We start from the raw sequence: 24284 nt of genomic DNA, 5'->3' as shown, positions 1-24284 counted from the left end.
TCCTCTAAATCTCAGCCTGTCAGAAAGCTTGGGCTGTGCAGCAGGAGGGTGGACAACACCTGAAACCTGAGCACTGCAGTATTTTGTTAATGATTATAATGTTGTTAATAACAATCGTCAGTAATGCTGTTTGCACTGCAGTAAAGCCCAGATGGCCCAATAAAAACCAGCAGCACTCCAGGGCAGGCTGTGTCTCAGTGACTCCTTAGCATCCTTTCATCACTTACAGTGATGAAGACAACCTTCATCACTCACAGTTAGGGGATATTTGTCTCCCCGAGGTCCTTGTGGTGACTGTGTGTCTTTCTCCATTTAAGTCAGCTCTGGGACATGTTTTCATGGCAGGATCTTTTGTGACACAAGCAGAGTCCACAAAGGGAGAGAAATCATCTTCATGCTCTGGGTACTCTGTGCAATTGTGGAGGTAAAAAGGCTTTGCCTTCTGACCTGGCTGAAAGTGTGCGTGAGCCGGGCAGCACAGGGGGATGGTGTCGGACGGAGGGCAGTGCTGGGGCTCACCCCACTGCCCCATTCCTGTGTGGAAGGTGGGTCAGGGTGTGCTTGCTGGAGAGATGGACCTCGATACGTGAGTGATCTGCACTGCTGAGACCTTCACAGTCAGTCCTGGTGAGGCTGCAGCTCACAGGCACTCTGTCTTCTGCCAGGATTTGGTGATACTCTTCACTTTCCAATATGTTTTAAAAATTGGCAGTGTCTCTGCTTTCTGTAAAGATTTAGAACCAATTTTTCTTTTTTTTTTTTTTTTTGAGTTTTTGTTTCATTTGTGGTTTTTGTTTGTTTGTTGGGGGTTTTTCTGAGTATTTTTTTTTCCTGAGAGAATGCTGAGATTTTGCAGACCTGTACCTGTGGTTCAAAGGCTAGAGCAGAGGGGCCCTGGCAATGCCATCAGCCACCTCCATGCACCAAGTGCTGTAAAAATGTGTCTCCAGACCCCTGGATAATGCTTTATACCAGGGCTCTAATTAACTCCCAGTTAATAGGCAGCACTTGATTAAAATAACAGATTGCTGTTCAATAGCAATATACCTGGCTCCTCTGTTGGCTCATTTTCCCTTGGCCTTTAGGAAAATATGGGGGCCATTTAATGAAGTATTTTTAAAGGGAAAAAAAGTAATTGTGGTATAGTTCTGGGTATTGGGTTGCTTTCAATGAAATGTTTTCTTTTTGGAGCAATGCTGCCTGTTTCAACAGGACACAGAGATAGAGAGGCTTTTTAGTGTTTTTTTTTTAATTAACAGACTGATTTCCAAATGTCCCAATTAGCTGAGCAGGCTGAAGGAAGATAAAATTTTTGTCCCGAGGCATTTCCATAAATATGTCTGAATTTTGATTTCTCTGGCTTTGTGGAAGTATGACCTTGAGATACCAGCATCACCTCTAGCTGCTGTTTGCAGGGATGGAAACCACCATGTGTCTGGAGTCGTCACATATCTACATTTTTGACTTGCTCATCTCTCCTTCCTCCTATTGCTTTTGCTTTCCCACATGCATTTCCAACAAACATTCAGGCACTTTGTCTTTTGCACACAGATATAGGGAAGAAATCTCCTCTAATATATGAGTCAAATTAAACTGTTCTTTTCCCATGCTGGAATGCAGGAGGAGGAAAGGGTTTCTCTTTTGAAATACTATCATGGTGGGCACCATAACATCTCTCAGATGGATGGATAATTAGACAACTCAGTGCTAGAAAATTGTTTCTTGTCATCTGTTGGACATGTCTTTTGGAAGTATTGGACTGTCTGTATATTTCCCATATCTGGAGCTCAGAAGCAAAATCCAGTCCTTGATTAAACACGTGTAATCCTATCTTATCCAAAGGAGAAAAAATGGAAAAAAAAGCCCCACTGATGTCAGCACTGTTTTTTCTGGTCATTTATACCTGTTTAATTTAGATCAGAATTTGGCCTTTGTGTCTGGTGTTACAAAACACTCCATTCATTTATGCAGCAGACACCATATGGTCCATGCCCAGGTCTGGGGAGAGCAGTGAGCTCCTGGCTGGTGCCTCCTGCCCTCCCTGGCCTGCTCCTGCCCTGGTGCCCTGCAGGTCCTGGGAGGACACTGGGGGAGGGCTGGGGGACATGTGCTGGCAGGGGAGACCCCTGAAGCCCAGCCTGCCTGGCACAGCCTCCTCACAGTGGCTCTGTGCACATTTCCAGAGGTACAAATCCCCTTTGGGAGGAGAAGGGGCCCCAGTGCTCTCCATTCCCAGTCCCCTCTGTGACCTGCTGGGCTCCATGGCAGGTGCTGCTGCTCAGCCTGGAGCAGGTGACAGCAGAGGGCTGGTCAGAGATGCTGAGTGAGGTCCTGCAGGCTCAATCCTGCCTTGGGGTCACTCAGGGAAGGTGCTCTGAGGTTGGATTTGGCTTTTTGCAGCGGACTGACAGCTTTAACGAGGAGGAGCGAAACACCATTAATCAGGGTGAGAGCAACAAGATGCTGACGCTTCCTGATCCGATCTGTTGCTTGCTTAGAAGGCAAAATTAGATTCATCAAGTGGCCTGACTTAGTTAATAAATGTACTGCATCTGATGTGGCAGAAACTGCCTGTCCTGGAGTTCTCTGGAATCTTTTGATAATCTTTTTCTCCTAAGGAAAGGAGCAGACTCTCCTCTCTCCAGGCTGATGATGGGTGCTTGCTCCTTTTGCCAGGCACCTTAATTTAAGCAGTGTCACGGCTCTCCTGCCCTCAGCCCTTCCTCTTGTTTGGCTCGTGCTGTAGTGAAAGGAAATGTCAAATGTCTTGCAGTGCCATAATCTGCCTGTGTATCAAATGAAGAAAAGTCTGGGTGGCAGGAGCTGCTGTGGGCAGCAGAGCAGTGTCTGGAGGTGGAATGGCTGTGCCTGGCTGTGGCTGTCACAGGAGATGGATGATGCAGAGGCTGCCTCCCTGCATGGCTGTCCCTGCCTCTGTTTGTAGGTGCTGTGTGGCACTGGAGCCTCTTCCTGTGAGGTGTGTAAATGTGCACCAAGCCATCTGTGTGCTTTCTTGCATCTGGGGCTCACAGTGCAGAGAAGTAAGAGGCAATTTGAGAGAAAAGGGGAGCTGGAAGTGGAGAAAGCCAGCCACAGATACTCCTTTTCAGTATCCTCTGGGCTGTTGAGATAGATGCATCCAGCCCTTTATTCCAGTTTCCCCCGATGAGGTAATTTCATGAGGTGTCATGCCTGCATGCCCTAGAGCTCTCTGCAAGACACACTTGTGCATTTGCACTTTCCCTGCACCCTGCATCCCTGCTGGCTGCTGCAGGACTTGCCCTGCCTGAGAGCAGACCGTGATTAGGCAAGCACCTGGTCTGGGGTGCAGGGAGCCCCAGCCAGAGCACAGGGGCTGCCCTGGTGGGAGGTTTGCAGAGTCTCTTGGTGTGGCCATGTACTCCAGTAGTCCCTGTTCCCTCTGGAGCTGGGCAGGTGCAGACAGTGCAGGCAATAGTCACACAGAGGAGGGCTGGAAAGAGTTTAAATGTGCCCATCAGACCCTGATGGAGATTAAACTGATAAATGGGAAACCACGGCATCTTCTCTTGTGCTTTTCTCTCCTCTCTACTAAATATGACAGGCCATGCTCGAGGAGCAAGGGGCAGGATTTGGGTCGTGACCTCCTCAGTGTGCATCATTAGCCCAGCTGCTGCTGCTGCTTGTGGCACCTCTTTGTGCTAAACAGCCTTTTAATATTGGTGTCAAGCAGTTCAGAAGCAGATTTCAGTTCTGCTTAAGCTGGCAGCTCAGCCCCACTGGCTGGGGCTGGGCACAGGAAGGGCTGGCTGCTGGCCACTGGCTGCTGCCTGAATGGGCAGGTGTGTGAAGGGGGCACCTTCTGAGGCCTCACCAAGTGCTGGGGCTGAACATGGGACTGTTCCACACAGTTTATGTGGTATTGGCTCCAGTGCAGGTGGGAGTGCAGCCGTGGTGTGTGTCACTGTGTGCAGAAGCAGAGGGCTCTGGTGCAGGCTGCTGCTCCAGCTCTGCAGGGCTCTCCTGCTCCAAGGGGCTCCCAGGTCTCCCCACGGATGCTGCATCAGCAGTCACCTTCCAGGCAGGCAGGGGCCAGCCCCAGAGTGGAGTAAGCACCCAGCTCAGCTTGTGTCTGGAGCAGCTGTGGCTGTGGGGTGTGCCTGAGCAGCGCTGCTCGCTGCAGAATGTGCAGCGAGGCTGTGCTGGTGCTGCTTCTGCAGGGCTTGGAGCAGGCTGAAGGCTCAGACCTGAGTGCAGCAGGGCTGGTGCTTGTTGGTGCTGAAGGAAATGGTTCTTGTCCTGCTTGAGAAGCGATTGCTGCAGGCACAGGAGGACTGGGGAGATGCTCTCCCTCCCTGTGTCGGGATGGGAGCGCCAGTCTCTGCTTCCAGCTGCTCACCTGGGCCTGTGGGCTCCTACTGTTCTCTTTCCCAAGCTGTTCTTGGAAGTACTGGTGGCAGCAACAGGGAAAATGGTGCTCCTGAATGTGAGCAAAGGAAAGGTTTTATTTTCTCAATGTGAGCTCCAGCCTCTTCTCAGGTAAGGTGCATTCCACAGCTCGGTGAACTCAGCCATCCACAGATTGCTCAGCAAATCCTGGCCATTTAGCTGCTAGCCTCCCCCCAGAAAGGCATGTCCTTGAGTTTAAAAGGCTTCTGAACTGATGGGTAAAGCTGAATTTCTGGCACACAAAGACCTCTCATCTTTCTCAAAGCTGCTGTGGTGAAGCTGTGAGCTTGTAAACCTGAGGTCAGTCTAGTGCTACCTCTTATGGTCTATGTGTGAATAAGCATTTGGCCTTGGAAAATGTCTTCCCTGTTCCTCAGCAATAATTCTCTGTGCTATCTACAGTAGTTAATGATAGAAGCAACAATGCTTGTATAATTAGCCCATTAATACTCCAAAGGACTCAGCATGCTAATTACCTGACACAATGCAATTAGCAAGTTGCATTACTAGAATTCAAAATACTTGGATCAACAGTAGAATAACAGGTGCCCTTAGTTAGCACACCTGCTTGTTTTACAGTCCTGGCATGAAGTATTTTTGAAGAATTGGTATGCCTGGGGTACTTCTCCCCTGTTAATTTATCCTGTGATTAATTGATGGCCTGTGAGGCTTCTTGGTTTAAATTACTTGGTACTGTCTCCCAGGATTAGGTTTCATCTTCCTTCATTTTTCCAAATTAAAAAAAACCAAAACCACCAAAACAAAAAAAACCCCCACAAAAACAAACAAAAAAAGAAAAAAAAAAAACGTATTGAAAATTTTGGTTTTGGGGTATTTTTATGTGGTTTTATCACAATATTTGATTTCTGTAGGCTAATAAATCATAGCAAAACATTTAGTACAGTCCTGCTAGCTACACCTGTGATTCATTGCCTTGTAGAACTCGTTAATAACCCTGACAGGCTGTGTATTAGTTGGAGATGGATGCCTTAGAATTCCTGACAGTGTCCTCAGAAGGTGGCCTTTCCAAAAAACACCAGCCTGGCCTCTTGACAGGGGCACTTGCTTGGCAACACGTCCTGATGCCATCAGCCCTAGATAACTGATGGTGACAGGCACAAGAGATGCAGTCTTCCTGCTGGGGTGGCAAGCCCCAGATCATTTCTAAATGTCATTTGAAGATAGACTTAGAGGGCCCTGAGTTGCAGGGTAGATTTTTTTAGAGCAATTATTTGAACAAATTACTTGGGCAGTGGAAGGTTTGCTGTCACCTAAAATATCCACAGGTAAATTGGCGAGCAGAAGCATCTCTGCCCATAAACTGTGTGTGTCAGGGCTGTCAGGAGGGATAAAGTGAGATGTAACCTGGCACTGCTCAGTTTCAGGACTGCACTGTAGGTGGTGCCTGAGTTTCCCAGAGCAAGATCCCAGACTGCTGCAGAGGAGAGGAACCAGCCTTTGCAGAATGTGGAGAAGGCAGAGGGGCAGGTTAAAGTGATGCTGATCACTTGGGGGTGTGTTATAATAGGAAATGCACAGCCCTGGCAATGGTGTGTGGTTAAAAGCGAGGTTGAGTGTGTTGTGCTCGCTGTCCTACCTGCCTGTGAGGGTGTGCTCACATCGGGTGATGCCGTGGGGGTTCCCAGATGTTGTTTTGCTGCCAGTGCTGGTTTCCAGCAGCCCTGGAGAGCTGGTGCTGCTGGCAGGGGCTCGACGCCAGGCTGAACATGCTCTGGCTGCACAGCCCAGCTGGATTTGGAGCTCCTGTAGACATTTGTCCTTAAAAATCCCTCTCTTTCCTAAGGAGATTTTTTAATCGTTAATATTCCAGGCAGTGCCTGTGGATATCCTGGCTTCAGCTTGCAAAGACTTTGTTTCAGCATTCTAATGAGTTGAGGCAGGGCTTCGTTTTGCAACACACGAAGTGCTTTTGCTCCTGTCTGCTGGGAGTGTTCAGCCCTCCCCAGGATCAGGCCCATCATTAGGGTTTGCTGCTGTCTGCGATCTTTTGTTCCAGGAGACTGGGCTAATCCAAAGGACAGGCTGTTGGGTTGATGTCTCTCCCTCAGCTGCTTTCCTGGACTTTTAGCAAGTAGCTGCATTATGAGAGAATGATGGAAATGGTTGCTGTGTAAACATCCTGCTGCCAGCCTGGATGTGTGTGATTCCTGTCTCGGAGCAGGGAAGGCTGTGGATCAGCACTGGAGTGTTTGTGTGATGTGTGTTTGGAGGAGGGCAGCTTGGGATGCTGCTTTGGCGTTCCCCTGGGCTCAGGCTGCTGGGCTGCTTTTGTGATTTCATGATGCCCAGGCAGAGCTTCTGGCACTTCTTTACACAAGGAAATTCTCCTTCAAGGCCTTTGAGCAGCCTGCTTCCAGTGAAAGGTGTCCCTGCCCACGGCATGGGGGTTGAATAGGATGATCTTTCAGGTCCCTTCCAACACAAATCATTTTATAAATCTACCTATTCATGGTAAATACCGTGGTAACTGTGGATTTGTGTCTTACCTGAATTGTATTTCAGTCTGTAGTACAGCTTGTTTTGCTCCTGCCAAGCTCCTGTTTCTCTAAGGTTTTTCAGATGCTGAGTTAGTGGCACCTGCTGTGGGGGGACATCTGTAGGACACTGGTTTCCTGGGGCAGGGCTCTGGGTGGGCGAGCGCTGCTTTTGCCTTGACCAGTCTCTGTTTCCGCTCTCCGCAGTGTATGGGCACAACGTGAAGAGCAGCAATGACTTCATTGGCAGGATTGTGATCGGCCAGTACTCGACGGGCGCCCCCGAGTCCAACCACTGGCGCCGGATGCTGAACGCGCACCGCACGGCCGTGGAGCAGTGGCACAGCCTTCGCTCCCGCGAGGAGTGCGACCGCGTGTCGCCCGCGTCCCTCGAGGTGACATGAGCTGGCCACCGACGGCAGCCGGACCGAGCGGGCGGACGAGATAAACACTGAACCGAGCACCGAGACACCCCACCTCACACCCTACCCCACAGCAGCTCCGTTGGATTAAAGCGGCCGCCGGCACCCGGCCGGCCGCGCTGGCCTCAGTGATCCGTGTCCCACGGGTCCAGCTGTTCCCCTGGGGCCTGACCTCTGGCCTCTGCCCCCAGCTGTTCGCATCCCGCGGGAGGAGCGCGGGGCCGGCTGGGCATGGACGGGCCGTGGGAAGCACGGAGTGGGTGGAGGAGCTGGGAGTTGCCTCTGTTGTCCTTCCAGTCCAAATCCATGGCTCATCCTCTTGGAGATATAAGTACCCGTGTGCTCTCATTGGTGAACGTGGTAATTAGACTAGAATATTTTTTTAAACGGTAGAAGCTGTGGTGAAATCGATTCTGACTGCAGTTTTGTCCTTGTACTAGTTTTTACAGAGTTAAGCTGCTGTTAGTGTGTGCGTTTGTGTGCGGGCACACGTGTGGCCCGCGTCGGACGGATCCCGTGTCCCGTCAGCGGTGACCTGCCAGTCTCGATAGCAGTCTGTGTGCGTAGTAGATTCCGTGCTGATATAGAAAAATAAACATTTCCAATAGCATTTGTACTGGGAAAACCAGCTCACGTCCTTTCAAATGTGCTGTGCAAAAAAAAAAAACCTGCTCCAGGGACTCTGGCGGTGAAGAAGACCCAGAAAACACAATTTTAATTCTCTCACAGACTGCAGTGGCTCTTTCTGTGTTGTGTGTGTTTACCCAGGTAGTTCTTCAGGTCACCAAGTGAACTTTGCTGCGGTCAAGCTGTCTTGTTGGTTGCTTCTGTACACTTTATTTTTTCACAGTGTATTGTCTGGTATGATGCAGATTGTATATTTATTGAAAATAAAATTCTATTTAATTGTGCCACATGCATTGGGACGATACTTGTTGGATTCACCTTTGTGTTGACCTCCTTCAGTTATGCTTATGGCAGGAAAAACACCACAATGTTTGCAGTTACCCCATTTTTACTCCCTGCAGATGAACTGGGAGCAGTTTGAGCATATGCTGTAGGAGGCTGATCTCTTCCTGTAACTCACAAAGGCTGAGGCAAAGGGCTGTGGTTTCAGCAGCTACTGTGGTTGACATTAATATTCTTCCATGTGGGGCCTGTGGACAGCAGAATGAGCTCAGGACATCCATGGGTGCAGACACATGCTTTGCCCAGCACTGGGGATGAAATGTGAACAGAAGGTAATCTTGCCCGAGTCTGTCCTTGAAGTCATGAGGTGTCTGTTCCATGGGGAGGAACAGTCATGTACACAGGATGCCAAAAATTGGAGAGGGTGCCCAGAGGGAAGGTCAGTAAGAGCAGAACAGAGCAGCGTGGGAGGGAGAGGAGCAGGAGGGATGAACTGTGGCTCCTGGCTCTGCAGCCAGCAGGTGAAGCACATCTCATGTTTGGTGAAGTTGGAAGGTAACCCAAAGTGCAGCTGCAGCTCCAGCTGGCACTGCGTGCTGGACGTGCCTGTGCTGTCCCAGTGCTGGGAGCAAAGCTGGTGCCCAGCTGCTGTGCCAGGCTCGGGGCTGTGCCTCGGGGGCAGCACGGGGGGCTCAGTGCTCCCAGCTGCGCTGGGGGACACTGCTGCCATCAGTCTGGGTGTTAGAAACCGGGGTAAAAATTATTCAGGGTCTCTGCTCCCTCTTTAAACTTGAATATTTGTGTGCTTTGGGAGTAGATAAATATGTCCAAAGATTTTTGTTCTGTAGTTTGCCAGAAGTTATTTATAACATTGGCTTTATCTAAGGATGGCACACAGGAAAGAAGGGAAGAGGCATGTCTTGACTTCTTATAATCCAAATTCCTTCATTTTTAGTGTTCTGTTGTAGCAGTAGGCTTTTCCTTGAACCAGATAATTTCAGATGAATGTATAGGAGGAGAGAGGTGTTCGTAAAAGGCTTTATTTAATATGAAGAAAACTTAATACAGAAAAGTTAATTGAATGAGTTACTGTCTCTGGAGTAAGTCTGGGTGTTTTACTGTACTGAAAGCTTGGTATCACCCCAAATTGTTTATCCTTGAATATCTAAAAATGGGTCAAAAATGCTAAAAATTTTAATCTGTAGCTAAGAATAAAAAGGGAACAGCATTGAGAGTGTTCCTAAACAGTTCCTTCAGTGCTGATTTAAGGCATAAACTGGAAATTGAACAGGACCACAACATTGTATAGTATTTGTGCCTGTACTATTTCCCTTACGAGTACAACAGTTAGAGAAGGATCTTATAGAATGTTTTTAAAAATCTGAAGTTTATGTCGAACAGAATGGTGACGTCAGGAAGGAGACATGCTGGATTATATTGGTACAGGCTGCTGTATCATATCAGGTTTTCTGCTGTTACATGATGGCATGGGCCCAGCACCCGGCAGATGGGCACAGAGTGAATTCCTGAAATAGCCTTGGAGCCCCGGGCACAGCTGGGGGTTCCTTCTTCGAGGTTTAAGTGTGTCAGCGCCTTGCCTTGCTCTGGGAGAAAAATCCCAAACCAAACACAGGAAAAAAACCAACAACCCCCCACCCGCCCGAAACTAAACCAAAACAAAAAAAAGAACGCCCCACAATGGGGCAGTGCCGTGTTAAACCCCAGTGCCCTGCAGCCCTGGGAGCCTTTCCCCAGGTGCCCGGGGCCGCTCCCCGGTGCCATCGCAGCCCTCGCCCTCCGCCCTGCCCGCTCCGTGCCGGCAGCGGGGTCCCGCCGGCCACCCCCCGGTGTCGGGCTGTGCCCTCCGCCCGCAGCCGAGCCCTCAACACCGCCCCGGGATGGGCCTGGGGGCGAGCGGGGTGATGCCCTTACCTGCGGCCCCGGCGGGTGACAACAGCTCCCCGGGAGCAGCGTGTGCCCGAGCCGGGCTGCGGGCAGCGCACGGACCCCGGCCCCGGCCCCGGTGGGATGCGCTGAGCGGGGCCGGGCTGGGGACAGGGTGCGGGTCCCGGTGGGATGCGCTGAGCGGGGCCGGGCCGGGCTGGGGACAGGGTGCGGGTCCCGGTGGGATGCCCTGAGCGGGGCCGGGGCCGGGCTGGGGGCAGAGCCCCGGGTGCGGGTCCCGGTGGGATGCCCTGAGCGGGGCCGGGGCCGGGCTGGGGACAGGGTGCGGGTCCCGGTGGGATGCCCTGAGCGGGGCCGGGGGCGGGCTGGGGACAGGGTGCGGGTCCCGGTGGGATGCCCTGAGCGGGGCCGGGGGCGGGCTGGGGGCAGGGTGCGGGTCCCGGTGGGATGCCCTGAGCGGGGCCGGGGCCGGGCTGGGGGCAGGGTGCGGGTCCCGGTGGGATGCCCTGAGCGGGGCCGGGGGCGGGCTGCGGAGGAGCCGCCGCTCGGGGGAGGGGGCAGAGCGGCCCCTATATCCGCCCCGCCCGGCGGCAGCCCCAGAACCCGCGGGGCCCGAGCGCGACCCCCGCAGCCGGAGGGAGCCCCGCGCCGGCCGGAGCCCCCCGGCAGCCGCAGCCGCCGGACCCCGAGCCCCGCGGCCGCCGGCACCGAGCGGGAGCCGTGCCCGGCCGCTCCGGCCATGGGCTGCGGGCGAGCGCTGTGCCCGCTGCTGGCCACTGCCCTGCTGGCCACTGCCCTGCTGGCCGCACACGCCTTCCCCCAGACCAACATCAAGATCAGCCAAGGTGAGTGCCCGGCGCGGGGATCGGACCGGATCGGATCGGATCGGACCGGATCGGATCGGATCGGACCGGATCGGATCGGATCGGATCTGATCGCCGGCCGTGGCGGCCGGGAAGGAGCGTGTGTGCCTCCCGCAGGGCTGGCAGCTGGCTTCCCCCTGCTCCAGAAATCCCTCACTTTCTTCGACATCAACCTTCCCCATGGGGACGTGCCAAGGGCTACCCCGGCCCTTCTCTTGGCGATGCCAAAGGTCCCTGGGCTGGCTCTGTGTGTCAGCTCAGGCCTCTGGCAGCACGCTGCCCTGGCCCTGCCGGGCTCCGGTGGCAGCAATCGCTGCGCCAGGCACACACGGGAACGCTGCGGGGTTGTGGCCCAGCAGGACAGGCTGAGGGCCACCAGGGCTCCTCGTTCATTCACACTTACTGCATGTGAACAAATACGGGATTGTCCCCTATTCCCCCTCTCTGCTCCGAGCTGCTGCTGGCTGCTGTCACCTGGGTTCCTTCCAAGCTTTTCCATGGTGTCGGTGCAAGCGAGAGTTGCTGCACCGAGTTTGTTTGAACCCTGTTAGGTTTATTGGGACTGGGAGTGGAAAGGGACTCCTTAAGTGCTTTTTGGTGAGATCGTGAGAAAAGGGATCGGTACAAGCCTGGCTTTCCTGCCAGACGCCTAATCCCTGGGAGCATTGCCAAAACTAATTAAGGAGGAAAAAAAATCTCTGCAAGATAACTTCTATCTGTCAGTGCCAGCTGCAAGAGCATTGCTGCTGGTATTGGCTGTAGCCTCACAACTCCAAACATACCTGCTAGAGGATTTGAAGCTGTAAAACCAGCTTGGTTTCATTAAAGAATTTTAAAAAGTAAAGTCCTCGGTGTGAGAGGATGTCTCTCCCAATGTGCTTCAACTGATGTTTAATATTTTACTTGAAAACTTTTGCTATGTGCCTTAAAAACATTTCAGGGTGTGTAAAATATTGCCCAGTTATGAGATTCATGTCTCCATCAGTGGAGACATCCCCTGCAGCTCCATACATCCCCCATATACGCTGAGACCAAGGTACCTCCTCTGATCACTTCCTTCAAAGGTGGATTCTCAGTGTGATATTCTTTCATCTGTTAATGAAAAACAAACACTGCAAGTAACATGAAGGTGGCATTGTTTGCCCATGGTGACTGTAATGTCAGGGCTTAAGGACTTGCTTCTAAAGCCATGGGTGAGTTGAGGTATCCCAACACCACACAACAGCACTGTCTTAGTCCCTGCCACATGCTCCTGCCCTCCAACCCCCTGTTTAAATGCTTATTCTGTGGGTTTGCTCAGAAGAGGATGTGGTGGGATGGACATCTGGCTCAGCTGGCACCCCCAGCTTACCATGGGCAGTTTCTGCTGAAGTCATCCTGGGGGTGGGTTCTGGGGGTCCCCTGTCCCCTCTAACTCCTGCAGCTCCAGCAGTGCCAAGCCTGGGTGAAGCCCTGCTGCTGGCCCTCCCCGTGGCCAGAGCTGGTGAGAGGTGACTTGGTGTTGGTGAGCCCCAGGATGCTGGTCCTGAGCCCAGCTCTGCCCATCCCTCGCTCTCACCACCACAGCCCTCGGCTCCTGCTGCACGGCTTCTGCCCTGGGAAGGACCAGACTGACACATGACAGGGATCTCCTCAGCTCTTCTCTGCTGACATTAATTTCAGATGAGCCTCTTGGGCTTTGATGGACACTCTCCAAGCCCTGCTGCTTGCCAAAAGCTGAAGAGGTTCACTTGCCTATTCAGGTCAGATGGCAGCGTTAGCTTATGGGTGTGCGGGGGGTGTCTCCTGGCACCTCTAAGTTTTGAGGAAAGCTGCCAACTGTTGATGAAATGAAGTTCTTTGATTCTCTGCAACAAGAAGAGCGTCTGCTGCCAGCACTGACCTGAGCTGGTCTGCTGTCAAAAACCCTTTGATGGAGCTGCAGCCCCTCAGGAGTCTTCCTTTCCTGGGCATCTCTTGCCTGCCTCATCCTAGCCTCAGATTTCACATCCCAAACCTGCAGATCTGTGGAAGTGAGGCAGCATTACTCCTTGGGACAAAGATTCCAGGAGCAAACTTGCTCTTCACCAGCTGAGTCCAGGGGAGCCATGCAGCTGGTAGCAGGTTTTTTTTTCCAGTAGCATCCTGAAATGAAGAGAAACCCTTGTGAAACTGGCTAGGATTTTCTCAGTTAATTATTTCTAGTTGGAAATAGGCCAGCTGGGGAAGTGAAACTTTTTTGGCAGAGCAGTGCCAGCTTCTGTAAGATTTTGATAAGTGATTTTCCTGGTAGTTCTACAGTGGGGCTCAACTAGTAAATAAATAAAAAGGCTCCAATTTGGCACTGACACAAATGCAGGGAGCACAAAACTTTATTTCTGACCCCAAATATTTGTTTTCCAGCTTTTCTGAGTTAGTAACAGCTGCTTGATCTGAATCTTATCCTCAGCCAAGTCTGGTGCTGCTTTAAAGCATGGTCCTACCCTTAAAACTGCTGAATTGCTGTCAATTTTGTAAGCAAAAAAAGGGAGAAAGGATTCTTGCCATCATTTTTCACCAGGAATTTGGGGACAAATGGGTGGACTGACTTGGGGTCAGCAGGAACCCCCATGCTGCAGGCACTGGCTGCGCTGATCCTGCCCTGTGTGGAGGAGCTGATGTTTTGCTGGTGTGGTTAAAAGTGAGGATCAGGACTAAAAAGCCCCCAGATGCTTTCCCTGTCACCTTCTAGACCAAAATACCACACACAGCTGCTGGCTTGGGTTGTGAGGCTTTCCTGGAGAGCCATGAGTAGGCCCCTATATTTACAACCCTACATCAGATTTATTATGGTCTTTCTGCTACAAATATTTCAAATAAAGCAGCTCCCCTAATTGTTCCTGCCTGAAAAACTGGGACCAGTAGTTCTCCTCCAAAGAGACAGCCAAAGCCTCTGATCCTGACCTAACAGAAAAGATGCTAATTAAAAGCTGACCTCCCATATTTTCCTTTTTGGTATATTTAACCTTAAATTCCTTCAGGCACCTCTGGTTCACTGAAGCTCGTCAAATTAATGCTACCTAATGGGAACCAGTATGGAATAATAAAGAAGGACTGTCTCAGTTTCTGACTTGGTTTCAGCTGCTCTGAACAAACATGAGGCTGATTTTCCCTGGCAATTGGGGTGCCCATGGGCCAGCTGGGAGCCAGGACAGTGGGACTCCCGCTGCAATTAGCACTCAGCAGTGAAGGCTCCGTTTGCTGGGGATGCTGCTGGGTTAAGCCCTGTGAATTTTGCCACCACGCTGCTGGAGGTGAGGATTTTGTCAAGGCACTATAATAAAATCCCCATTGCTGGGACAGCTGGTGGTGCCTTGTCTGGCACAGAGCTCTGGGCTGTCCTCAGCAGGAGGGAACAGCAACCTCGAGTCTCTGCAAGCCAGGACCAGATCCCAAGCCTGTCCTTACTGAGGGTACATGCCTCACCTGAGACCTGGTGGTAGAGCTGAAGCCTCATACTGGAACTTTGACCCTTGCTCTGCTTTGGTTTTGGTGGGGCAGGGAACCCTGGCCAGCATCATGAGGGGAGGAATCACATCAGCTTTTGGAGTTCCTGGTCCTGCTCTATTGCTCAGTGAAGTAATTTGCATCTCCTAGGGCTGTTCTAAGGTTTTTCCCAGTGCAATTTTGGCCGTGTGTAAATCAGAGATCTGGACTCTGCATCACCACTGAGCTGTCTTTATCTTACCCACTCTCCCCAGAAGCTGTTTTGCTCTTCCAGCCCAGCAGGCCTTATCCTTTTTCCTCCATAGCTCATAATTGGTGCTGATGAGGATGGGAGAGCCCCTTGAGCCCCTCGGGGGTTTGTTTGGTGCAGAGCTGCCCCAGTCTCAGCTCCTCTGGAGGGATGTCTGGGGGTCCCAAGGCAGGTTGATGGGGTGACAGCCCCACAGGGCTTGGCAGTTGACTTGGCCTTGCTCAGGAGGAAAAAAAAGACTCTTTGCATTTGTGGTTTGTCACCTGGGAGGGGGCTGTGACAGCAGGGACCCTGTGGGCTGGCTGGTGGCTGTAGAACACTCAGAGATCCCCATGTGGAAAGAGCTGATGAGAGGTGAAATTATCACCCAGAGCTGCCAGCATTGGCACAGGGAAGGATTTGGCTCTATGAATGCTCACACAGCTGCTTTGGATTCACCTTGCCTCTCTTTTTCTCCACGCTGTTGCTTCCCTAGCCACAGCCACATCCCTTGCTGCTGCTGGCAGGGTTTTGCTCTCCCCACCCTCAGGGAAAGCCATTCCCCTGGCCCCTCAGTACTGGAGGCACCACCCTGACCTCTCTGGGCTTGAGCCTGTTACCTGCATGGATAGTCTGATGGCATCTGACATCTGCCCTCAGCCCCTGCACACCCACCCTGCCCACTGCCCCACTCGCTTCAACAGCAGCACTGACCCCAGACCACGGCTCCCTGGGGAGTGGCTCAGGGGGAGCTGGCAATTCCCCCACGTTCACAAACCAGCAGCTAAGAGAGTTGAGTCTGTGTGCCCCAAGACCTGAGTGCTGCATCCTCCCCACAGGTGGGGGAGCAGAACACGGAGGAGGTTGGAGCAGTGTGTTAATGCCACTGCTGTGTTTAGACAGCGGCAACTACAAAGGCTCCAAAGGGACATCCTGTTCTCACAGTGGCCTCTTTTGGGGCAACTTCCCCACCGTGCTGGAAAGCAGGGGAGGAGGAGCAGCTGTGTGGCCCGGTGTTATCTGTTGGTGGGAGGCAGGCAGGCTGGCACCGCTCCCGACAGCTATTCCTGGGGCTGGGGCCCGATGCGAACGTGCACGGCTGCATCCCAGGGACAGGGGATGGGGGTTCCCTTGGGGGGAGGAGGTGCAGGCTGTCCTTGCAGGAGGGCAGAACACTGCCATAACCCCTCAGCCCTGGCTGTCAGCTCCTGTCCCAGCACAGTGGCTCCAGTGGTGCTGACAGAGCCGAGAGGAACCCTTATCTCCGTTTTCCCAGTAGCGAATGTCAGTGCCTTTATTTTAAGCATCCTCTATCCAAACTGATGTCAAGCAAGCTTGGAATGTCCCTCCTGATTTAGACATATGATGAAACTGAGAACCTGCAACTTGTTTAAAATGTATTTTGACTTCTGCAAACTTTTGCACGGCTGCTGCAGCAGTTGTGTTTCCCCTGGTGTGTTTGGTGGTCATTTGCCTGGGTGAGGTGGGAGAGCAGGGCTGGGCACTGCTGCCTCCACCACCTGCTCAGCTTCCTGGCCAAGCTGCCTTACCACCAGCTGCTGGATGTCCTCTGCTCTGCCCCCAGCCATGCCTGAGCCTGTCCAAGCCTACTCCTGCCCGCTCTTCTGGACTGAATACGAAGGCCACTGCTACCGGTACTTCCCCATCAATAAAACCTGGGCTGAAGCCGACCTCTACTGTGCCGAGTTCTCCATCGGCATCAGATCAGCCAAGCTGGCCTCCATCCACAGGTGAGGTGTGCAGAAAGGTGTCATCCCACCTGACACAGCCTGGGGAGGAAGGGAACTGGGGGCAATCCCATTCCCACATCACAGCTCATGTTCCAGCCTACACATCCCTCTGCAGCAGTGGCCCAGTCAGGGCTGATGCACAGGTCACACAAAGGCAATAAGAGAAAATAAATCCCTTTTCTTGGATGGGCAGGGAAACTGGCATAGTATTTCCTAAATTGCCCCAAGCTGCAGTTTTTCACTCTAGAAAAAGGGATAGAAGTACACGATTACACAGGCTTTTTTCCCTGTTCCCTCTCCCCCAGCTCTCAGCAGCGCTCCTCTTGCACAGAGCCAGGAAAGGAACCAGCAGCAGTAAGAAGCAGGGGACCCAGTTGCCCACGGGCCCTGTGGTAGGGTGAGTGCTTAGGGGCACTCCTGAGCATTTGTTGACATCTCCTCTTGATTGCCCCGTGCTGCTCTGTTTTTCCAGCTGGGAAGAAAACGTCTTTGTGTACGACCTGGTGAACAGCCGCGTGCCCGGCATCCCCACCGACATCTGGACAGGACTCAACGACCTACGGCAGGTGGGAGCTCCCTGTATCATGTGGGAAATGGCTTTGAAAAACTCACCCCTGTGCTTCCCCCGTGGAAAGCCACTTGGTTTTCTTCTTTGCCCCTTACACCCCCTTTAATCAGGAGGTGGCATAGAGTCTGTGGTGTAGAGCAGCTTGTTACTTCACCCATTCCAGTCTGCTTTTAAAAGAGAAGTGTTACTAGGATTAATAGATTAATCAATAATTACTCGTATCACATTTGGTTACTGGATTAATAGAAAGAGTATTGTACTGCTGGTCCAGGAAGAGCAAATAAACTGAAAGGTCTTCAGTGTCAAACATCACCAAGTTCCATTGCTCTCTTGTGATCCTCTGTGACTTTTGAAAGCTGACATATTGGAAATATATAGTCTTATATGTTAGAAAGAAAAATTGAGACCCTGAGAGAGTCTCATGTCTGCAAATTTTTTTGCAGATACTGGAAAAGGAATGGAAAATGAAAAGGAAAATGAATGCAGAGCTGGGCGGGAGTGTTAAAAATATATAGATTTAATTTCTGGGCTTTCCCTGGTGAGAACACTGTGAAACCTGGGGCTGTTCTTGGCAGGTTTCCAGTTGTAAAACCCAAACGTGCTGTTTGGGCTTTGCTGGGTGGTGTCTGTCGGTGTCCCTGGGCTGTGTGGCACTGGGGATGGGGTGGGGACACCATGGAGTGGGCCTCCCACCCTCTGCAGTCACAGCCCTGTGGTGACAGCCTCTCTCCACTGGCCTCGTGTCAGGAGGGTCACTTTGAGTGGACAGATGGCTCCTCCTTCGACTACCACTACTGGGATGGCAGCCAGCCTGACGATGGGATCCACTCCATCCCGGAGGAGGAGGACTGCGTGCAGATCTGGTACAGACACAGCAGTGGTGAGCGCCCAGGGCACCTTCAGTGTTATTTGCATGTCAATAAATTCAATCCACCGTGGCTCCTGCTTTTCTGAAGAGTTTGCTGGCAGGCAGGATTTGCATTTTAATTTTTTAGTATTATTATTATTTTTTTATTTTTTTTTCCTTTACAGTGACAAGGTGTTTTCCCTTTCACCATGTACATACATACATACATGCTCATCTTCCCTCTGCTCCCAGCCCATGTCCCTCTCCCACAGTAGCAGCAGGACAGGACCATCACTGCCTTGAAGAATTACCAGATTTAGTCAAAGGTCAAATTTTTCCATTTCCCCTTGCACATGGGAAACCTGTGGAAACACTCCCTGGTCTGCCAGCTTTTCTTTCCCATGCTTGGGCCAGGACATCTTGCTGAAACGGGACAAGACCCTGCCTATGCAAAAATCCCACTTCACACCCTCACTGCCAGTGAGACCAGCCAGGTGTGTCCAGGCCCCCCTGATGTGCCTAAATGTCCTGTCCATGGGCAGCCCCTTGGATAATTTTGGGGCAGCAGGATTGTGTTTGCCGCTGCCCCTCCACTATCAAGTCCAAGCTGGGGCCTGGCCTCCCCTCTCACCTCCCCCAGATGAGGATGCTGGGGGGAAGCATGACTGAATGGCACAAAGGGAGCACATCCAGGGAAAGCCTCCCACAGTGGCAGGAGGTTCTGGTCCCAGGGGCAGTGCATGGTTCCCTCTTTTTGCCTTTTTTCAGCTAATGCCTTGGTGGTTTTTTTTGGAGGGTAGCACTGCGCTCCTGGAATGACAACGCCTGTGGCAGATCCTTCCCCTTTGTCTGCAAGATCCCCTCCCTGGCCCTGGACTGAGGCTGCTGGTGCTGCCCACGCCCCCCTTCATTCTGGGTCACCTCTCCAGCTGTGCCAGGAAGAGCAGTCAGGACATGGCCTGGGCTGGGAGAGCCGTGGAGCTGCTTGGATCCCCGGCCAGTCCCTGCTGCAGAATCCCTCCTGGGAGTATGGTGGGGATGAACCTGGCACTGAGCAGTGACAGGAGCTACTTTCAACAGCAAAGGAGCCCCCAAGCCCGAGTCTGGCTCTGGATTTCACATCAGCTATCACAGCGTGTTAGAGGAAGCCAATACACCAAACTGTTAGCACCCAGTAGTAGCTGTGTGTAGGAAATGCTTTTGCCTGTTGATCTGTGAAGAGTGGAGGAAACGTGTTATTTTCTGTTAAGTTATGCAAAATGCCTCTTGTCCATGTTATTTTCCTCTCTGCTAAAATAAACGGCAAACAGCAGCTGGAGGCTCCTCTGTCTTTCTTGCCCTGGAGTGGCAGCAATTCCCTGGGGACTTGGCGTTTCTTGTGAAAGGAGTTTTCCCCCCAACCTGCTCTGTATTACAGAGGTGTGCTGGGGGGAGCAGCTGCCTGGGAAAGTTTATTTTATTTTCTCTGTTTTCTGGGGTGTGTGGGGCAGCCTGTGTGCTCACCCTGCCCTTCACCTGGCCCCCACAAACAGAGCCACCATGGAGGGTGACAGTCAGTGCCCACAGCTCAGCATCCCCGAGCAGGCAGGTTTGGCCAGAGGATTGAATGAGCTGGAGGGCAGGTGAGGGCTGACACAGCCTGGCTGGGACTCAACCCATCCTCACAGCCTGCCTGGGGAGAGCTTGCAGTGCTTGCTGCAGCCCTGCTTCCCAGTGAGATGATGTTTTCTCCCTTGCTGATGTCCTGTGCTGCACTGGCACCACAGCAGTACTTCTGTCTCCCAGGTAAATCATTTTTGTGTGGCTTGGTAGCCGCCGTGTGCCTTTTGGAACTGCTCAGGAACTCCTCCTTGGACAAGGGTGGATTTGCAGGGTTTGGGTGTAAGTGGGGCTGTGCTGGTGCCAGGGATGGTCCCAGGGAAAGGCAGGGCTATTGAGGGAAAAAAAGGCTTCTCCTTTGGGGGACACAGCTCCAAGGGCACTGCAGGACCCAGGCAGAGGCAATAAATCCAGTGCTCCCCAGGGAAGCCCAGGGTGTGAGCTCTGGTCCCTCACACCCCCATAGCACCCGGGTGGCTTTGCAGGTAGCCCTGTCCTGGGAGCCAGGAGTCCCTTTTGTCCCTGCTCTGGCAAAGCCACAGGGGCTGGCCCATCTCAGCTGCAAAGATGAGTACTGCCAGAAGCACTGTCATAAAATTGTCTGGTCCCCCTTGATGCCACAGTTTCAGAAATACAAGATTCCAAAACGAAGGCTTTCCAGAGTGATTGCACTGGATGCAATTGGGGTCAGTAGCTGAGGCTCCACTGGGAGCTTGGAACTGCATCCTCAGATGGTAGTGGAAGGTATGTTTCCACTTGGAGAGGAACTGGAAAATTTGGTGGGGGTAATAATGGTGTTGGAAGTGGAATGTGTGTGCTGGAGCAAGTTTCTAGAACAAGAAAGTGCTGTCATCCCTGACTTTGTATTTTTATATATAAAAATATTTATATGGATATAAAAATGGATAGTACATATAAATAAAGCTATTCTTTTTATTGGATTTTTAAAATTAATATACACCCTATTCATATATTTATATGGAAAGTTAGCCATTTGTGTAGTTTTCAGTTCTGGATTTCAGCATTGGATGTGTTTTCTAGAGGCTTTTGTTTCACCTGAAAATAATAAATGATGTATTTATTTACATACATATTATGTATGTAAATAAAGCAGCTGTTTAAAAAGAAAGCTTTTGGATGCAGCAAGCTGGATAAAGTTGATGTGGTCTGTGGCAGTTTGGGGAGCCAAGCATGGTGCAGGACATGTCTGCTGAGCTCTGGTTCTGAGGGCAGATGCTGAGCCGTGGTCCTGTGTGGGATGGAGCTCAGCCCCAGCACAGGGCAGGGGACAGCCCAGCCCAGCGTCCCCTCGGGCTGGCCGTGCCCGAGCCTGTCCCAGGGCAGGGCTGGGGGCTGCAGGGACAGCCACCCACCCCCAGAGATGCTGCTGCACCGTGCCAAGCTCGGCTCCAGGCTGCCCCTCCCCATTTCTTTTCCCTGTTCCTCCTGTGTCTCCTGTCCAGAGGAGCTGGGAGTTCATCAGGGCTGGGGATTGGTATGCCTCGAGCCAAACAATTGTCTTTTTTCCCTGCAAGTGGTATGAGATGTTTCAAAAGAAAGGTTAAAACCTTCCCTTGGGAAAGCGTTTGAAGACCTGGGCCCTACTGTGGTTAAAAATATTGCTAATGGGGAGCCCAATGAAAGCTGTCACCTCCAATTTGCGTCTTCATTTCCAGGTAAAAAGAACTGAACATGCATGACCTGAAAGTCAGGACCAAAGTTAATAGGGGCTTTGTTTCCCAAACCCCCTGTCCTTCTCCTTTGGCTCCAGGGTCCTTACTTAAAAATCAACCCTCTGTCCTTGCCAGTGTCTTCTGTTTCACAGTAATCAAATAAAATTCAGAAAACAACAGGAGTTTTCACCTCCTTAATGAACTTCTAGTGGATCTGGCTTGATGAAAGGTGGCCCACGCCCTTTCTCTTGGCTTGGATGGTTCCAGACTCTGCATGGCCTGGAGCAGCTCCAGATTCCAGGCTGAACTTCTTTATTTTAATCTTCTCCTTGTCCCATAACCCCTCACTCCCTTGTTATCTTGAATTTCTCCCTTCTGACTCGCTCTGTGGTGCAGGCAATGGGAAGAAAGCTGGCAGCAGCAGGACTCTGACACCTCTTCTGCACATCACTTGCAAGTGACTGATTCCTGAGGCTCTTTTTATGACACTGATTTTCTCAGGGGTTGAACACCTTCTTTTGTAACTCATGAAAGCTGGGATAAGTGTGAACAGTGTGTGATATAGCCTGGGAGTGGAGCAAAATAGGCTTAGCCCTCCTGTCCCCTGTTTCTGAGCTGTAGAGGCAATATTGCCCCCAGCCCCAGATGGGCCTGCCTGCACCTCTGACCTTTGGATTCCTTTTATTCCTACTTTGGTTATTTCCTGAGATGTGCTGTTGGATGTTGTGATACAGGACTTGGATGTCACAGCTTTTGGGCACGCTGGAGCTGCCCTGGCACAGCCTGGTGAGGATTTTCCTCCCCAGTGATTCTCTTGACTGCTCCAATGCCTGCCTGGGCTGGGCTGTGCTTTCCTCTACTAATTGGGTTAAGATTTTTTCTCCTGTAAATGACTGGGAGAAGAAGGCTGAATCATGAGCTTTTTCTTGTGCATTTCCCTTGGATTTAATTGCTTGAGTAGTGGCTCAGCTCCTGCCCTGAGGCCAGGATGCCACAGAGTGGTTCCCTTTGACAGAGAACAAAAATATCTCTGGACCAAAAAACATGCTTTGAGCAGCTCAGAGAGTACATTACAGACTAGCTCCAGCAGTGAGCCCCATCACCAAAATACCCCAAGCCACAAAGCCCTATGATAAATGCTGTTATCCATTTGTGCAGTGGGGTTAGTGTTAAATCCACAGCTTTAGTGCATCCCAAATGTCTGGGAGAGATGGAGCAGGGGAAGGTGAGCAGGATTTGGCCCTGTTCTGTGTGGGTCCCAGTGGATGTTGGCTTAACTGAGCTGCTCCTGCTGTTCTGTAGCAGGGCTTTCCCATCCCATCTCATACCATCTGCTCCCTGCTGCTGCCAGGGAATGAGCAGGACAGTGGGAACCAGTGGGGACAACCCTGCTGGAAATGTATCTCCTTCTGGGCAGCCTGAGGGCTCAGCTGCAGCAGCCATGCCTCCTGAAAGAGACAGGAATCAGGCTGGATTTATACACCTGGAAGCTGCTGGTGTGTAATGGCACCTGAACTAATTGCAAAAGCTCAGTGAAACTTCCAGCAGCATCAGTTCCCCTCGGACGGGCTCAGAGCTGCCAGGGGCTCCCCCAGCCTGGGAGACCCTGGGATGGGGATGGCTCAGCACAGGAACCCTTTCATGACAGGGCCCATTGTGCTTTTGATTGTTCCCTTTGGGTACCCCAAAAGTCTTCTCCTCTTTTGTGGCCAAGGATTTCCAGGCCTCTTGAGAAAACTGTCTTGGTGGAGAAAGCTGGCTGAGGGCCAGTGCCCATCCCTGATTGGCACAGGCACCTAAAAACAGTGGTTATGTTTTTCATTAACCACTTTGACTTTCCTGGGGCTCAGTAGCTTGGCTGGAAACTTTCATTCCTGGGTGCAAATTGCCAGAGCTGCCACTGGTCAGAGGTAAAGCAAGATCTGATGGGAGCACAATTCCCACTGCAGTCCCTGCCTGGAAAGCCGGTCAGCCTTGAAGGACACAGAGCCAAAGCACAGGTGACGTGAGAGAGGAAGGATCCAGAGCTGGCACTGTACATGTGAGTGCCTGGAGCTGGTCAGAGAGGACAGGGCTGTTCTGGGCTGGTGTGAAAGAGCTGGTGCTGCTCGGCAATCCTGGCTGCTGTCCCCAGGCGGGGTCCTGGGCACCGGCGTTCCTGCTGTGCTGGCAAAATGTAGCTGTATTTGGCAATCTACCAAAAAAGTCTAGTCCAGCTCTCAGGGTTACCATGGCAACTAGATATTTGCTCATTTGTATTTCTTGAAAATTATACTGGGCTGCTGATTGCCTCGTTTGTGAAGCTCTTTGTCAGGACGCCAACAAATCCCTGTTTGTCGAGGGCTGTGAGGGAGCGAGTGGTGCTGTTGTTGAGCAGATTTCTGAATGGGAACTCTGCTGGAGTGTGGGTGTGTTATGACAGCATCCCTCCCACAGACACCCAGGAACATACCCCTGGCCTAGGAAGAGGGTGCTTGCTCTGCTCATCCCCTCTGACATCCATTACTACTTGTGCCATTGCTTGGGTTAACATAAAATGTGAGTGACTTGTCATGGGAGACCACACACAGGATGGGACAGGGGAAAGCTTGACAGGAAACTGTCTTTTTGCAAGGAAAGGATTCATAAAATATCTTCCTCTGGCTGTTTTTGTGAATCAGCCACAGGGTAGGAAGGCAAGGGGTTTAACTCTGTCCCCATGTGTTCAAGGGAGGAGCTGAGAGCCACACGAGTGGAGGGGCCCCAGGAGCAGCACCCACCCACTGAGATGTGGCTGTGATCCTGCTCACAGGGAAATAACCACCATCCTCTGCTTCCAGAGTGCACAGAGACTTGGAGGCTTGGAAAAATGCCAGCTCAGATTAAATGCTTACTGGGTTTTGGTATTGCAAAGCTGGCACTAACTGTGGAGCAGTGGGAAAGGATGATGGTGCAGGGCTGGCTAGAACTTTCAGAGGTGGCTGTAGAAGAGCATAGGGCAGGCTTCCCTTTTCATCCTGAAGGAAAAAATTAATTTGATTTGGATGCTGTTTAGGCTCTATGGCCCTGGGTTCCTGAAAGTCAATTGACCCACAACCCAGCAGCTGTTTCAGAGCTCAGCATTCCTTATCAAGTATTTGCTTAGCTGCAA

General features: G+C 51.8%; 2 protein-coding genes across 3 annotated transcripts in view; both read left to right on the top strand.

Moving 5' to 3' along the window:
* SYT17 (synaptotagmin 17) overlaps nucleotides 1–8256 on the top strand; it is a 32666-nt gene extending 24410 nt beyond the window's left edge. The window contains exon 8 of the mRNA XM_086854652.1: nucleotides 7131–8256. Coding sequence (XP_086710778.1) covers nucleotides 7131–7327 — 197 coding nt within the window. The 3' untranslated portion in view covers nucleotides 7328–8256. The remainder of the gene's footprint in view (nucleotides 1–7130) is intronic.
* Nucleotides 8257–10821: 2565 nt separating this feature from the next.
* On the top strand, nucleotides 10822–19194 carry CLEC19A (C-type lectin domain containing 19A). 2 transcript variants are annotated; one of them, XM_086853971.1, is made up of 5 exons: nucleotides 10822–11004; nucleotides 16302–16467; nucleotides 16940–17033; nucleotides 17783–17915; nucleotides 18683–19194. In XM_086853971.1, exons 1-5 carry the CDS (start codon nucleotides 10899–10901, stop codon nucleotides 18760–18762), a joined length of 579 nt encoding a protein of 192 aa, XP_086710097.1. In that variant the 5' UTR covers nucleotides 10822–10898; the 3' UTR covers nucleotides 18763–19194. The 2 variants fall into 2 exon arrangements, with proteins under 2 accessions (XP_086710097.1, XP_086710096.1); XM_086853970.1 differs by having other exon boundaries at nucleotides 10842–11004; nucleotides 18678–18740.
* Nucleotides 19195–24284: the final 5090 nt, after the last annotated feature.

Source organism: Cyanistes caeruleus, chromosome 17 (assembly GCF_971803275.1).
Source record: "Cyanistes caeruleus chromosome 17, bCyaCae1.hap1.1, whole genome shotgun sequence".
Lineage (NCBI taxonomy): Eukaryota > Metazoa > Chordata > Aves > Passeriformes > Paridae > Cyanistes > Cyanistes caeruleus.
Note: the sequence above shows the minus strand (reverse complement) of the source record. Positions and strands in the feature narration are given on the sequence as shown.

Coding starts and splice junctions, on each gene's coding strand:
- CLEC19A (XM_086853971.1), top strand. CDS start 10,899: ATGGGCTGCGGGCGAGCGCTGTGCCCGCTGCTGGCCACTGCCCTGCTG. Junction 16,468..16,939: donor AAGCTGGCCTCCATCCACAG/GTGAGGTGTGCA, acceptor CTGTTTTTCCAG/CTGGGAAGAAAACGTCTTTG. Junction 17,916..18,682: donor CTGGTACAGACACAGCAGTG/GTGAGCGCCCAG, acceptor TTTGGAGGGTAG/CACTGCGCTCCTGGAATGAC.